Raw genomic sequence first — 15,089 nt, 5'->3', positions numbered from 1 at the left:
ACCTACAATATGATCTGGGATACTGGATGTGAAATCCTACACTTGTGCTGCAGTGCAGGAGCTGTGGGACTGAAATCCAGACACCATGGGTTAGATCTGTCCTGGTCCGTTTCCATTCAGGTTCAACCGCATATCTGGAAGTGGTTTCTGAATGATTGTGGTGCCATTCTGCTTTGGAAAGTGAAGTGTAACTGGGGCATTAGACACAGGATCGGGTCAACAAAAATAAAAATCATCCAGAAGTAAAATGGTTACAGTAACGCACAGGGCAGCAGCTGCAAAGCAGCAACCGGTCATTTTGGTTATTGTGTCGTGCGAGATGAAGAGTTAAGGACACTGAATGTAAGCAACACATGGAGTGCTGTTGAGAGTGCGTGATGCATTGAGAAGTGGGCTGCAAGCCTGATGCTGAGTCACACACCAGGATTGATCTCTAGTCTGTGAATTTTGCTGATCTATTTGGGGTTGCCAGAATTGACCTTGGTCACCGAGGCTATGGATGGAATGGGTGATGGGGAGTGGGGTGGCAAGCTCCCATTGTGATCACTATTCAGTAACGTACCTGTGTGTCTGTGTGTGTGTGTGTGAAGAGGGCAGGATAGGGTTTGAGTGCCATGGCCTCCAATCTAATAGCATCCCTAAGGCGGTGTGGTAAGGTAAAGTAAGCATTGGGAAATAAGGGAGTGATCCAAATCCACTCTCCAGAAAATCTGCAATGTTAGTATCCAACCCTAAGTTAACTGCATTTACCCTAATGAGGCCTCCTTGAATCTCAGTCCATCTCCTTTTAAGCTGTAATGGGCACTTGCCCTTCCTGTTGGGAAATGTTTTTGCATTGAGGCCTTCTACAAACCGTTTTACTGGATTGTCCTCATGGCTTGAGCAATCTTGAACATTAGAGTGGGTGCATCTGTTCTGGCAAGATTAGAGCCAGCAGGAGTGACTGAATGTAAGGCAAGAGGGGCCCTGCTTCATCCAACATCCACATCATCATCTCTTTGTTCAGAAGAGAATCCTGTCTAACATTTTATTTATTATTTGCTGTTTTGTAGATCATCCAGTACCAGACAGTTCGCTATGACATTCTGCCTCTATCTCCTCTTTCCCGCATCAGAATAAGTAAGTACTAACCCTGTGATCTAATAGAATCTTTTTGTACAAGACAACTTAGTCCTTTTCAATGCCTGCATAGATTGTGACATCCAATAACAAATTTTAAAATTCGCTGCATTTTCAGTGCAACTTGAGGTTCCTGCATTTTGGCAGGAGCATCACAAGATCTTAGCTGACTATGGGTCTGTTAATTCAGTTGTAGGAATAAGGGAGAGTGATGCTTCTGCTGTCAGCTGGGAACTGTGACCTTTCCACTGCTGTATTTATGTCCGTTGACAGCCTGAGCACATGTTTACCTACATTGAGGGTAGTGTGTACAGTACTTCCATGTGCTTTCACCATGACTGATAAGTGATGGAGCATGTCTGTTTCCTACTGTCTGTCAGCCCTTCTGCCCCTTCATTCTTTCAGTTGGTCTCCTTATGTGAAGGTAGGAAATAAGCTATTAAAGTGGGCCTGACTGAACTGGTGCTCACCCTTCATCCAAACATGTGCAGTTTCCAGCAAAACATCCCTAGATAGGGAGCTGGAGTAGAGGGAGGCAGGGAGGGCCTGGCTGACTCTCTTTAAACTAATGGATCCCATGTCATAGACGAAACCGTGGGGCTTGGCCCCCCTTGGCTATGGGTGGGGTGCGGCGGGATGTCAAATCAGCTGGAGTTTCCAAATGTGATCACTAGTCAATGACACTTGCTTAGGGAGGTTGTGTGACAGCCCCCAATCTACTAGCTTCCCAACAGGCCTTCAGGAGGAGAGCCTGATTAAGCAAACTGCATCCCTGGTTAATCACTTTAACTGTTTGGTGAAGGAATTGCACATGTTTCAGACTACAGGTCAGAAGAATTCAACATTAAGTGACCAAGTTTTTTGCCGAAATCTGGTGCATGTCTGATGAAACGCTAGCTAGACACAGCATTTGTTATTTTATAAGTTTTTCTTTGCATTGCTTCAGCTTTCCCTAATCCTGAATTTTTTTTACAGAACTATCAGAGGACCCTGGGTGCTGGGAAATGCCTTTTATAAATTGTCAAAACACTAAAATTTTTGAGTAGTAGTGATTGAAAAAATTACTATGTTCCTCCAGTGAACGGAAAATGTAAAAAATGAATTAGAGTATTGACCCAGTTGGTGAGGAATGTGGTGAATATGTAGGGTTTTGTCTAACTTTCCATCTTGGTTGTCAATTACAGTACTACTTTAGTTAATTATCCTCTTGAGTCCTGTGACTGCGGTAGTAGGATTTCAGCTAAAAGTGAATTACTTTTTTTTAAGTAAGCTACTGCAAAATGTGTTTTTGATTTGCTAATCCTTTAGGCTGCAGTAGGCAGTAATTATGCTTTCTTTGGGCTGTCTGGTTTTTATGAATTTTCAAATCGCATTAAACAAATGCTAATGCCAGTGGTTGGAATAGATTCATTACCTTAATAAGTCAACTACAATTTTTTTTGAGAACTTTTCAAGGTTGTCCCTTTCATCTTTTTCTCCCATCTCATTTAATTTTAATTTCACAGTGTTCCACTTAATTAACTTTTTTTCAAACTTCATTTTGTCTTAAATAAATTAACTTGTAAATCTTTGTGATTGCTTCATCCCAGCTCCAATTTTGGAGATATGAACTTTCCTTTAATGGATTGGCCAACAATCTACACTTTGGGTCGTGCTTATAACTTTTAATTGGCTGCAGTTGAAAGCAGATATTTTGCATTACAACATTAAAAAGGGTCAGTCAATGAAGGAAAATATTAGTTGCTAGGTAGTACGGGACTTGAATGTTTCTGAAAAGCAATAAGGCGAAAAGAGACATGTTGTCAAAGCTTTTTATCGTGCACACATCAGGACAAATGCCAAATTTCAAACGATCACAAGTTATGCCACGAGAGGAAAGGGGTGCTGGTTGGTTGGCAGGTTGACTCTGATTAGCCGAGGTGTCACCATGGAGAAAGCAACGGGAAATAATACACACCCCATGCTTCCAGGTAACTCAAAAAAGGTGTAAGGCTTGAACATATTCCTTTTGTTTGCATGTTGCTTCTAGCTAGAGTAAATGAGCCATGTTATGAACTCGACTAGTTATCTTAAATTGCTTGTTGCTGTAGCTATTAGCTACAGTTGTTCAGCAAGCACTACCCAAATGCAGAATCACATCTAACAGTAGACATTATGTTTTGGGTTTTGCAAGTATGGGCTGATTGCTTTCTCCCTGGCAACTCCAGGCCAATCAGAGTCGACATGCCAACCAATCAACAACCCATTTCTCCTGTGGTATAAATTGTTGTGATCATCTGAAATTTGGTATTTTTGCATTTTTCCTGTTGAGTGCAAGACAAAAAGCTTCAGCAACATGTCTCTCTCCTCAGAAAATATTCATCTGACAGTAAGGGAAAGATTAAGCCTGGTGAACCACGTAGGAAATTGGGGTCTTGAATAAACAGATATTTTCTGCATAATATAACACCCCCTAAAAAGCTTTCTAAAAAGGCAACAATTATCAGTCTGTGGAAACAGGCAAGGTCATTTAGCTCATGATGGCATCCTGTGTACCTATTTTATTTATGCAATTGTTTAGAAAGAACCATGATATGACCCTCAGTGGGATGTAAACTAAAAAGCTGACCTCGAGCAGGGTGACGCACTAGGTGGGGTGGTAACCACCCTGACCTTTTAGCACTTATCCTGGGCCAATTAGTCGGAATAGTTTGAATAGGTGATTGACACTGGATAAGCTACCAGCCCCAGAAAAAGGGTATATTAACAAGTGCTCAGGCACAGGGGTCATGTCCTGGTGGAGGTGAATACTGGTGAGGTCTTGGTGAGAGGTGCTGGTGAGGTCCTTGAGGTCCTGGTGAAGTTGCAGTACTCGTCAGTAGCTGCCTTCTTCAGAATGGACTAGGAGGAGGAGAAGGAAGATGAGATCAACACAACTCTGTGCCAACCATTTGTCCACCCTCTGGGATCAGTGCACTACTCTGAACTGTTACTGGTCGTATACTTTTTTCTGTCTAATTAATTAATGTATCATACCTAAACTGTTGGTTTATTAAGTTCATTAAGAAACATCTTAAAAATTACTTATGACTAGTTGACTACCTATTTAGGTATCTGTGGCCCCGCACCCTGAAATCTTACAACTAGTCTGTGGCATGCTAAGGGATTAAATCTGTTGTTTGGTGTATTGATCAGTGAAAGTTTAGGGGCTTAGCTATAGAGCTTCACAATGGTTTTCGCTTATAGGTTGAAGTATGAGGACAGTAAATAGAAGAAACTTTGGGTGCAAAAGAACTAAATATTAATAGTTCAAAGGCAATAGGATACATTGAAGATGAGAAGTAGAGATGCAAGAGAGATGCAAAATTCACTGATCTTATTTCTTCATGATGTGCATTGGGTCTTGGTTTGGGTCAGATTCCATGTTAGAAGATAAAAGCAAAAAACTGCGGATGCTGGAAATCCAAAACAAAAATACCTGGAAAAACTCAGCAGGTCTGGCAGCATCTGCGGAGAGGAGCACAGTTAACGTTTCGAGTCCGAATGACCCTTCAACAGAACAAAGTAAAAATAGAAGAGAGGTGAAATATAAGCTGGTTTAAGGGGGGCTTATATTTCACCTCTTTTTACTTAGTTCTGTTGAAGGGTCATTTGGACTCGAAACGTTAACTGTGCTCCTCTCCGCAGATGCTGCCAGACCTGCTGAGTTTTTCCAGGTGTTTTTGTTTCCATGTTATAAGGTAAGTGTGCTGCCTCCTACTGGGGAAAAATATACCTGGCTGATTTAGGTTGGGAAAGAGAAGCTGATAGTTGAGAGGGGAGGTTTATGTTCTTTGTGAATTCATAAAATTTATAATTCTAAAATTGAAAAGTTTTTCATTATGTGGAGGATGGTGCATAATCCATATAAAGACTATATGGCACAGAATTTCTAGAATGTGCTTGGTTATACGTTGTTTAGATGTTGCTGACATGTTGGTCCCTACGAACATGCTCCTGGAATCTGATTTGTTGAAGGACGGGTCGTCTCTGGTCTGTTTGAAGCTCAGATATGTCATTATTCTTGGATCTGTAATCTTGTTGGTTAAAGGGACACCGTGGTGCTAAATTAACATCAGCCCAAATGTTAATATAATTTCTATTATTGAAACCATTTTTCCCTCCTTCCCTCTCTCTATCTTTTCAGATCAAATGAAAAGGAAAATCTTAGTTTTAGATTTAGATGAAACATTAATCCACTCGCATCATGATGGCGTGTTAAAACCAACAGTGAGGCCGGGCACACCACCAGACTTCATGCTGAAGGTGAGACAGTGAATGTGAGCCTGCATGAAATTACATTGGCCTTTGTTTGGGTTCTGATTTGAAATAGTATGAATAATTCTCTGCCGCAATTCTGCTATTCCAATGTTCATGTACATGTAACCCTGTTTTAAATGTAGGTTGAGTGCTACTGCCCTGTTACTTCTTTGGTTGGCTTTCAATAGAATATGGTAGTCGTCGAACCACTTTTTGAGGCTGTTATATATGAAGCATAATTCAGTGTTGTGTCAGAATGAATGATTTAATGTTGTGACTGCATGGTATTTGAAATGATCTCCTTGTGCTGAGAGACTGCCTATTTACCTTTTTAAAAAGTCCAGAATTAGTTCCTCTTCGCACCCTTGTGGTATCATTTGGTGTCAGCACCGCCTGTTGTTCCTGACAGTCATATCAGGCGACTGTTTGAGATTGGTTGGGATTTTGATGAGCTGTGAACCAAGCAGGATGACATGATACTTTGGTGTGGCCTGCCCTAGATGGTAAGATGAGAGTTTGCAGTCCAGATCTTTCTGTGGAGTGGTGAAGGCAAGGCACTCCTTCCTGGAGAGAAGGGACAAATTAACAGGCAAGGTAGTCATTAGGCAGGTATCACATGCACGCCCGGGGCGCACACCTCAAATTGACGTTGTCTGGAGGCTGGGAATGAGTTGGCAGCAGCTGGTGCATAATTCAAGACAATTAAAGGAAGGAGGGTGAGACACCATGTCTTTAGGGGGATGGTTTTTTTGGTATGGGAAAAGGATACCCAGCAAGCAGCATACTTACAGAATACTGAAAGGCCTGGATATAGTGGATGTGGGAAAGATGTTTCCATTAGTAGGAGAGACTAGGACCCGAGGGCACAGCCTCAGAGTAAAGGGAAGACCTTTTAGAACAGAGATGAGGAGAAACTTCTTTAACCAGAGAGTGGTGAATCTATGGAATTCATTGCCACAGAAGGCTGTGGAGGCCAGGTCATTGAGTGTATTTAAGACGGAGATAGATAGGCTCTTGATTGGTAAGGAGATCAAAGGTTACGGGGAGAAGGCGGGAGAATGGGGTTGAGAAACTTATCAGCCATGGTTGAATGGCGGAGCAGACTTGATGGGCCGAATGGCCTAATTTCTGCTCCTATGTCTTATGTCTAAATAGGTTATTTGAAATAGAAATAGTTTCAAACATTTTGGTTCTGCATTAGGCTTGGCTGCCAAGCTGGAATGGTTGTTAAGAACATAAGAACTAGGAGCAGGAGAAGGTAATTCAGCCCCTCAAGCCTGCCCTGCCATTCAATACGATCATGGCTGATCTCATTTCGGCCTCAACTCCAATTTCCCTCCCTCTCCCCATAACCTTTCGACCCGTTACTAATTATTCCCTTCAGTTAGGGAACTCCTGCCTAGAATGCTTCTCAATCTTTTTTTAAAAGATGTTGCAGATATGTTGGAATGAGCTGTTAATGTAATGCAAGGTGGATTCAGAGCATCAGCAGCTGACAAACACCCACATGCATGCAGGATTAAACAGATATTCAAAAGTTGTGGTTGCAATTTTAAATTGGTTGGCTGAAAGTCTATGCAAGAAACCATGCTTAACCATACTGCTGGCCTGCTCGGGCTGCCCTGAAACATGATCAACTGGTGCATTAAGCTGTAAAAGTGCCACATTAAGAAAATGGACTACACCAAATAGAAGCAAGATACTGTTGATGCTGGAAATCTGAAATAAAAACAAGAAATGCTGCAGAGAGAAACAGAGTTAACATTTCAGTTCTTGGGGATGGTGCCAGAGAACTTGGAGAATTGCAAATGTTGCACTCTTATTCCAAAAAAGGTGTAAAGATAAGTCCAGCATCTACAGGCCATTCTGTTTAACCTTGATGTTGGAGAAGCTTCTAGAAACGATAATTCAGGACAAAATTGCCACTTGGGCAAATGCAGTTTAATTAAGGAAGTCCAGTACGGATTTGTTAAGGGAAAATTGTATTTGACTAATTTGCTAGAGTTTTTGGATGAGGATTGATGAGGGTAATGCTGTTGATGTGGTGTACGTGGACTTCCAGTAGGCATTTGATACAGTGCCACACAACAGACTTGAGCAAAGTTGTAGCTCACGGAATAAAAGGGACAGTAGCAACACAGATGCTAAATTGGCTGAGTGACAGGAAACAGTAGTGGTTAATGGCTGTTTTTCGGACAGGAGGAAGGTTTGTAGTGGAGTTCCCCAGGGGTTCATGTTGGGAGCTTTGCACTTTCTGATATATATTAATAACCTAGACCTTGGTCTGCACGGCACAATTTCAAAACTCATGCATGATACGAAACTTGGAAATATTGTGAACTGTGAGGTAGGTAGTGTAGAACTTCAAAAGGACATAGCAAGGTGAAATAGATGGACAAATGACAGATGAAATTTAATTCGGAGATGTGTGAAGTGACTCATTTTGGTAGGAAAACATGGAGAGACAATATAAAATAAAGTGCACAATTCTAAAGGGGTTGCAGAAGCAGAGGAACCTGGGTGTGCATGTGCATAAATCATTGGTGGTTGCAGGACAGATTGAGAGTGCGGTTAATAAAGTATACAGGGACATAGAGTACAAAAGCAAGGAAGTTATGTTAAACTTGTATAGATCACAACTTCAGCCTCAGCTGGAGTATTTCACCCAGTTCTGGGCACCATATTTTAGGAAAGATGTGAAGGCATTAGAGAGAGGGTGCAAAAAAGATTTATGAGAATACTCTTGTGAAATAGGAACTTCAGTTACATAGATTGGAGAAGTTGGGACTGTACTGTAGGTAAGAGAAGTTTGAGAGGAGATTTGATAGAGATTTTCAAAATCATGACGGGTCTGGACAGAGTAGATAGTGGAAAACTGTTCTCATTGGTGGAAGATCAAGAACCAAAGGGCACAGATTTAAGGTAATTGGCAAAAGAAACATTGGAGACATGAGGAAAAGCTTTTTCATGCTGCGAGTGGTTAGATCTGGAATGCACTGCCAGTGTGGTGGAGGCAGGGTCAGTTGAGGTATTTGAGTGGGAATTGGATTGTTATCTAAAAAGGAAGAATGTGCAGGCCTAGGGGGAGAAGGCAGGGGAGTGGCACTAGGTAAATTGCTCCTTCAGAGAGCTGGCGCAGACATGAAGGGCCAAATGGCCACCTTCTGTGCTGTAAGTATTCTGTGATTGCAGTCACAGACCTTTCTCCAGAACTGAAGGAAGATGGAAATATAATAGGTTTTAATATGGAAACCAGTATTAATTATCTGAAAAATATTCTTGACTTTTCTTGTTTGCAGTAAAATCAACTCCAACCCAGTGATTGGCTTCCTGAGTTGGAAAAGAAAACTTGTTAGGGGTTTTAAACAGGAACATGGAGTTGGAGGTGCAGAAACTGAAAGATTCAGGGAGGGAATTCCAGAGTGTGAGGTCTAAGGGACTGAAGGTATAGAGTCACTAATGGCGTCTGAAAGAGTGTCCTAGAGTCTGAAGAACAGAGTTCAGGGGCAGGCGATATAGTGCTGGATGAGGTTACACAGGTGAGGTGGGACAAGGCTGTGATCGGATTTAAATGCGACCATGAGAATTTTAAATTTTGAGGAGTTGGGGACCAAGGATCATTGGGTCAGTAAGACTGAGTGTGACTTGATGTGGGATGAATGGGACATGGGCAGCAGTGCTTTGGCTGAGCTGCAGCTTAGGGAGGATGGAGGATGGAAGTTGGTGACGGGAAGTTTGTCGTGGGGATGAAAGACAAGACTTTTGTCGTAATATTTAGCAGGAGGAAATCACCACTCGTACAAAACAAGCGGCCTGGTGGCACAGAAGCAACAAAGGATGGCAGAATATTGAGGTGGATGTTATTGCTGTGCATATGAAAACTAACTGTCAGTTTTGGATGGTGCTGCCAAGAGGTACCATGTATATGAGGAAGAAGAGGGGGTCATGAAGGGATCATTGTAAGGAATTCCTGAGGTGACGATGTGGGAATAGGAAGAGAGGCTAGGGATGCTTTCAGTATAATTTAATGGATATAAGTTCAACAAAGCATGGGTTGCTCCACATAGACAATAGAGGGGAGGCATTGCAGAAGCAGTCAATTGATTAGGTATCACTCTAGATGTCCTTGGAGAGGTGGCATAAATAAAAAATATAAATTCTTTCTCTTCTGCACAGTGGTTGAAGCACTGGTGGTTAACAGATCAGCTATAAATGGTGGGAGCAGTTAAGGTGACGAGAAGCTTCTTTCACATCAAAGTGTGAGGATATGTGCACTTTTTTAATGAGCCTCATGATAAATTGCAATAATATAGACCTGAATTGGTTTTTAGTTTTAAACTTAGGCAGGGAGTCTTTTTACTGTGGGTGTTGGTTATGTGCTGCATGTTTATGGTTGGAGTATTATTTAAAGGAGCACATTCCCTATTTTCAGGTACTTGTCGACCGACATCCAATCAGATTTTTTGTACATAAAAGGCCTCATGTGGATTTCTTTCTAGAAGTGGTAAGTTAGCTAGAAATACGATGAATTTTAAAGTACAGTACTAACCCACTTTAAAACAGCAATGCACTAATGTCCATAATGTGAACAGACAGCAAATTAATTTAGTTCCATGGATTTGTTTACATTTTGTTTCTGATAAAGAGGAGAGGGATGACTGGTGCTCTTTTACTTCCCCCCTCCAATTTTTTCTCTTCCCAAGCAACTGACATGTTGGGGAATGATTTTGTGGCTATGATATGTTGAGCAATGCTGGGCCAAGGGAACTGCAAAGTGACATAAAGCTTGGGGTGCAGTGATTCCTTCTGGTGCTTCATCCATGTGGTCATTCATCAAGAGCTACTGCAGGGGGCATCAAAGGCAAGCTTGATCCTATCCTAATCCTCATGCTGCAAAATTTCTCTTGGGGATCCACCGATACTAATTGTGAACAGGAGCTCTGAATGATTTGTGTATGTCTCCTGTTCCTACCTTAACTTCACCAAGGTTGGTTATAGTAACCTCTCTGTTTTCTTCAATGAAATCAACTCAGCCCATACTCTAGGTTGAATTTGGCACCTTCATAGTCAATTTGGCCCTATACCGCAAGTAATGGATTCTGTGATGAAGTAAATTGCTGGGGGATGGCCCGACAAGCTGTAAGATGGCCAATAAGTGTGTTTATTAGTATTTTATTTAAGCACTTATGTTTATAGTTTACAGGCTGATGAAGCTCCTTTGATGTGCCTTGGGATGATTGACTATAATCAGGATGCTATGTAAATCCAAATTTTTGAGAGTGGATTATAATCTGAGTTGAATTTGCTGCCATAGGATATAAACAAGGTGACTAGCTACACATGAATGTTGTAACCAGCGATCTGGTGTGCAATGCACAACCAAGTTCCTGTGCGTCACAAGGCTTTTCCCATAGTAGTTATATTTCCACTTCTGCATCTTTGCATGTTAGCTCTTTTTTTGACATGATATGTTTCAGGAGTTTTTTTTTTGTAATAATTGGCTGCTTGCAGTAGTGGGAGCAATGCTGAGGTACATCGTCAGGGCTGTAAAGGAAACTTAAATCTACATCACTGTCAAAATTTGCTTTCTTTTCTGCTATTAAATGAACAAATGAGGATTTTTATTTAAACTTCTCAATAAATTGTGCATTAATAAGCAGCTACGGCTGTGTACTTTTGCCAGGCCAGCCAGTGGTACGAGTTGGTGATTTTCACCGCTAGTATGGAGATCTATGGTGCAGCTGTAGCAGACAAACTAGACAACAACAAGAAAATATTAAACCGACGATACTACAGACAGGTACGGAACAACAGATGCTCCATAACCAGCGCAGAGTGTAATGAGATGTCTGAAACAATGTCTCGTGAGTGAAGTTTGATATAATTTCTCTTCTCTCTGCTCTCATGTGTTTTCTCTCACTCTCATTCGTCCTCTCCTATTTGTGCTCTCACTGTCCTCTCGTGTGTGCTCGCTTGCTCTTCCTTTACACCAACCCTGGATATTCTGCTTTTACACAAACTGGGATTCATCTGTCTTTTTAAAAAAAAGTTTATTGTAACTTTTATTTTGATACACCCATTGAGAGAAAAAAAATCATATTAAAGTAAGTCATAAAGTTTTGCTTGTAGTGTGCTAAAATTGCAACAGGAATTCAGACCGTGGATAAATGGTCTGATACTGTAGCTACAAGAGCAGGTCAGAGGCTGGGAATTCTGCGGCCACCTTGCTCCCCCAAAGCCTGTACACCATCTAAAAGGCACAAGTCAGGAATGTGATGGAACATTCTCCACTCGCCTAGATGAGTGCAGCTCCAACAACACTCAAGCTCGACACCATCCAGGACAAAGCAGCTGATTGATTGGCATCCCTCCACCACTCTAAACATTCACTCCCTCCACCACCGACACAGTGGCATGCATAGTGGCAGCAGTGTGAACCAACTACAAGATGCACTGCAGCAACTCACCAAGGCTCCTTAGGCAGCATCTTCCAAACCCATGACCTCTGCCACCTAGAAGGACAAAGGGCAGCACAACACCACCACCACCAGCAAGTTCCCTTTCAAGCCACATACTATCCTGACTTGGAACTATATCATTATTCCTTCACTGTTGCTGGGTCAAGATCCTGGAACTGCCTCCCTAACAGCACTGTGGGTGTACCTACACCACATGAACTGCAGGGGTTCAATAAAGTACCTCACCACCACTTTCTGGAGGGCAATTAGGGTTGAGCAATAAATGCTGGCTTAGCCAGCAACAGCCACATCTTTAACAGTTAGCTTATTGTAAGAAAACTTCTTGCTGGCCTTTTTACATGAGATGTTGGTGTCTCTGTGATGCAAAGAGAGCAGTGACAATGGTCACTGATGGTTTCTCCCTCTTCTCTCCTTTCAATTGCACCAGCGCCCAGCCCTCATTTGGTTCCAGATACTGGAATTTTTTTCTACCGTACCACACATTTCCCCTCATAGTCTTTGTGCATAGTTTCATCATGTTTAATAATAGCATCAGGGATCCACTGCTGACATTATCTGCCCACAGAGCAGCCCATGTTCTTGAGATGTTTCCGAGACACATTGTGAATTCCTGTGCATATGGAAGTAAAGACATATGTGGAATTCATATGGAAAAGTTCCCATTTTCTACTTAATGATGGCAATTTAAATTTGTGTTCCTGGGGAGTCACAGCTGCACAGAGGATAATGGAAATACTTCTACACCATTACCTTCATTGCTCCCACCCTCCAAAAGGTGACTAACAGACCTGGGAGTTGCCTGGTTTGCATTCCAGCCTATGCTAATTTGACTGAACCTGGGAGGCAGAGCAGTATGGGCAATTCCATACATGTTAGCACTCCATGGGTTAGAGAGACAAAAAATTAACCTAACCTCATTTGTCCATTCATAAGCTGGAAGTACATGCTTGATTGTTGGGACACAGGATCATGATTCTGTTGGTAGAATAATCAGCTGATTTGCAACATACTGATATGAATGATGCTCATTTGGGTGAGGTTCGAAATGGTGCCAGTGAAGCCCTAGCCCAGCAAGGCCCTAAATGTCTTCATGAGTGGAGTAGAGGAAATAGGTGGAAAAGCTAGGAGGTGTGGTGGGGCAAAAGAATAGTAAGCCTGTATGGTGTGAATTCTTATTCTACCAGTTTATGTTGAATGTAGTTTTGTGGTTTACTGTCGTTTATTTTTTTTCCTCAGCACTGCACACTTGAATTGGGCAGCTATGTAAAAGACCTTGCAGCCATTCACAGTGACCTCTCCAGTATTGTAATATTAGATAATTCGCCCAGTGCATACAGAGGGCATCCAGGTAAGAACATAAGAATTAGGAGCAGGAATTAAGTATATGGCTTCTCGAGCCTGATTTGTCATTCAATGTGATCATGGCTGATCTCCTGTCTCAACTTATTTTCCCACTCGCTCCCTATGCCCCTTAATTCCCTGAGAGATCAAAAAATCTATCTACCTCAATTAAATATACTCGGTGATCCATAATTGTTTTATATCTTGGCAATTTTTAACTATTTTTTCCTGTTGTGACCATTATAGAGACATAACGGCACATTAGAAGGAGGCCCATTGAGTCCATGCCGGCTCTCTGTAGAGCAACCTAGTCAGCCCCATTCACCCACTGTATACCCGTAGCCCTGCAAGTTTATTTCCCTCAAGTGCCCATCCAATTTCCTTTTGAAATCATTGATTGTCCCTTCCTCCACCACCATCCTAGGCAGCAAGTTCCAAGTCATTATCATTTACTGCATGAAAAGAAGTTCTTCCTTACATCCGCCCTCTCCATCATTTCTTCAAAACATTAAATCTGTGTTCTGTAGTCCTTGTACAATCAGTTAATGGGAGCAGCTTTTTTTTGTCTTCCTAGTCCTATACATCTCTGTTACACCACCTCTCAATCTCCTCTGCTCCAAGGAGAACAACCCTAGCTTCCCTACATAACCTTGTAGCTAGAATCCCTCATCCCTGGAACCGTTCTGGTCAATCTCCTCCACCTCCTCTGCATCCCTTCAAGGACTCTCGCATCCTTTCCATTAGTAGCATTTCAGTTAAATGCAATGATATATTTCAATGGGAAATTTATACTCCCGAGTTTGGTAAAATGCATAGTTATTCACAGATTGCAGCCTGGATTAAAATATGGATGAAGATTGTGTTTACATCAACAATCTTAATGTGAACTATATGAAGCAAACTGGCCACTGGTGTCTATCTGGACATAGTTGTTTATTTGACTGTCTCATTAATTGAATCTTCACTGCACATCAACTTCGGTTTTTGTTTTCTCAACGTAAACAATTTTTTGTTACCAGTGTCTTCCTTTCGAAAATCAAAGGGAACCGCTTCATGGTGTAAGGGTGGATGAGCTACAAGGACAGATTTTAATTATCTCAGTCTCTATATCCTAGAGGGAAGGGAGTCAAGGAAGCTTATTCTTCAAGTGTATAATATATTAAATGGCTCAGCTGAGGCAAATTTTGAATATGAATCATCAATAAGACCAGCTCACAATTAAACTGGTTAAAAGCAGACATTTATTTTGAGAAGGAGCCACAAATATATAAGGCACCTGCCGACCAGTAAACCTGCCTCCGTGATTGCAGCTAACCTCTAATTTATGTCATCCCCGTTGTACCAATTAGACTTTGGGCCCTTGAAATGAGCCACATTAAACAGAGAGCACCTTGACTGCAGAACAGCAGGTTTTTTGAATTGGATAGTATGATGTCTCTTTGATTATAAACACTGCAATGTCTGACTTAATACGTTATGATGGCTGCTTATTTTAATATGAAACAGGCTTGTAGGACTGAAGGTTATAAATATAAAAGGGAGAAGCATATTTAGATCTGAAAGCAGAAGGGTGATGATTGTATGGAATAACCTGCCAGGAAGCATAAAGAATATATAGGATGGGCTTTTTCTTGTGTAGATTCCTTGGAAAGCTGTGTTAACCTTGTGTGTTTGCTTTTTCCCTCCCCACACAGATAATGCTATTCCGATAAAGTCTTGGTTCAGTGATCCTGGGGATACAGCGTTATTAAACCTGTTACCTATGCTTGATGCATTAAGGTAAGTTGATTATGAATTACTATGTATGGCGTGCTTTATAAATTTCTCATGCTGCCCAAACTTGGTGGATTTAAATTTTAAGGATTATTTAAC

The 15,089-nt window shown here is 41.6% G+C and overlaps 1 protein-coding gene across 2 annotated transcripts in view; it reads left to right on the top strand.

Moving 5' to 3' along the window:
- Positions 1-15,089, top strand: part of LOC144690581 (CTD nuclear envelope phosphatase 1-like) — a 35,619-nt gene that overhangs the window by 19,146 nt on the left and 1,384 nt on the right. For both annotated transcript variants that reach the window (XM_078558202.1, XM_078558201.1), the window contains exons 2-7: positions 1,053-1,119; positions 5,285-5,403; positions 9,830-9,901; positions 11,081-11,197; positions 13,113-13,224; positions 14,912-14,996. In XM_078558202.1, coding sequence (XP_078414328.1) covers positions 1,053-1,119; positions 5,285-5,403; positions 9,830-9,901; positions 11,081-11,197; positions 13,113-13,224; positions 14,912-14,996 — 572 coding nt within the window. The remainder of the gene's footprint in view (positions 1-1,052; positions 1,120-5,284; positions 5,404-9,829; positions 9,902-11,080; positions 11,198-13,112; positions 13,225-14,911; positions 14,997-15,089) is intronic.

Source organism: Cetorhinus maximus, chromosome 15 (genome assembly GCF_964194155.1).
Source record: "Cetorhinus maximus chromosome 15, sCetMax3.hap1.1, whole genome shotgun sequence".
Lineage (NCBI taxonomy): Eukaryota > Metazoa > Chordata > Chondrichthyes > Lamniformes > Cetorhinidae > Cetorhinus > Cetorhinus maximus.
Note: the sequence above shows the minus strand (reverse complement) of the source record. Positions and strands in the feature narration are given on the sequence as shown.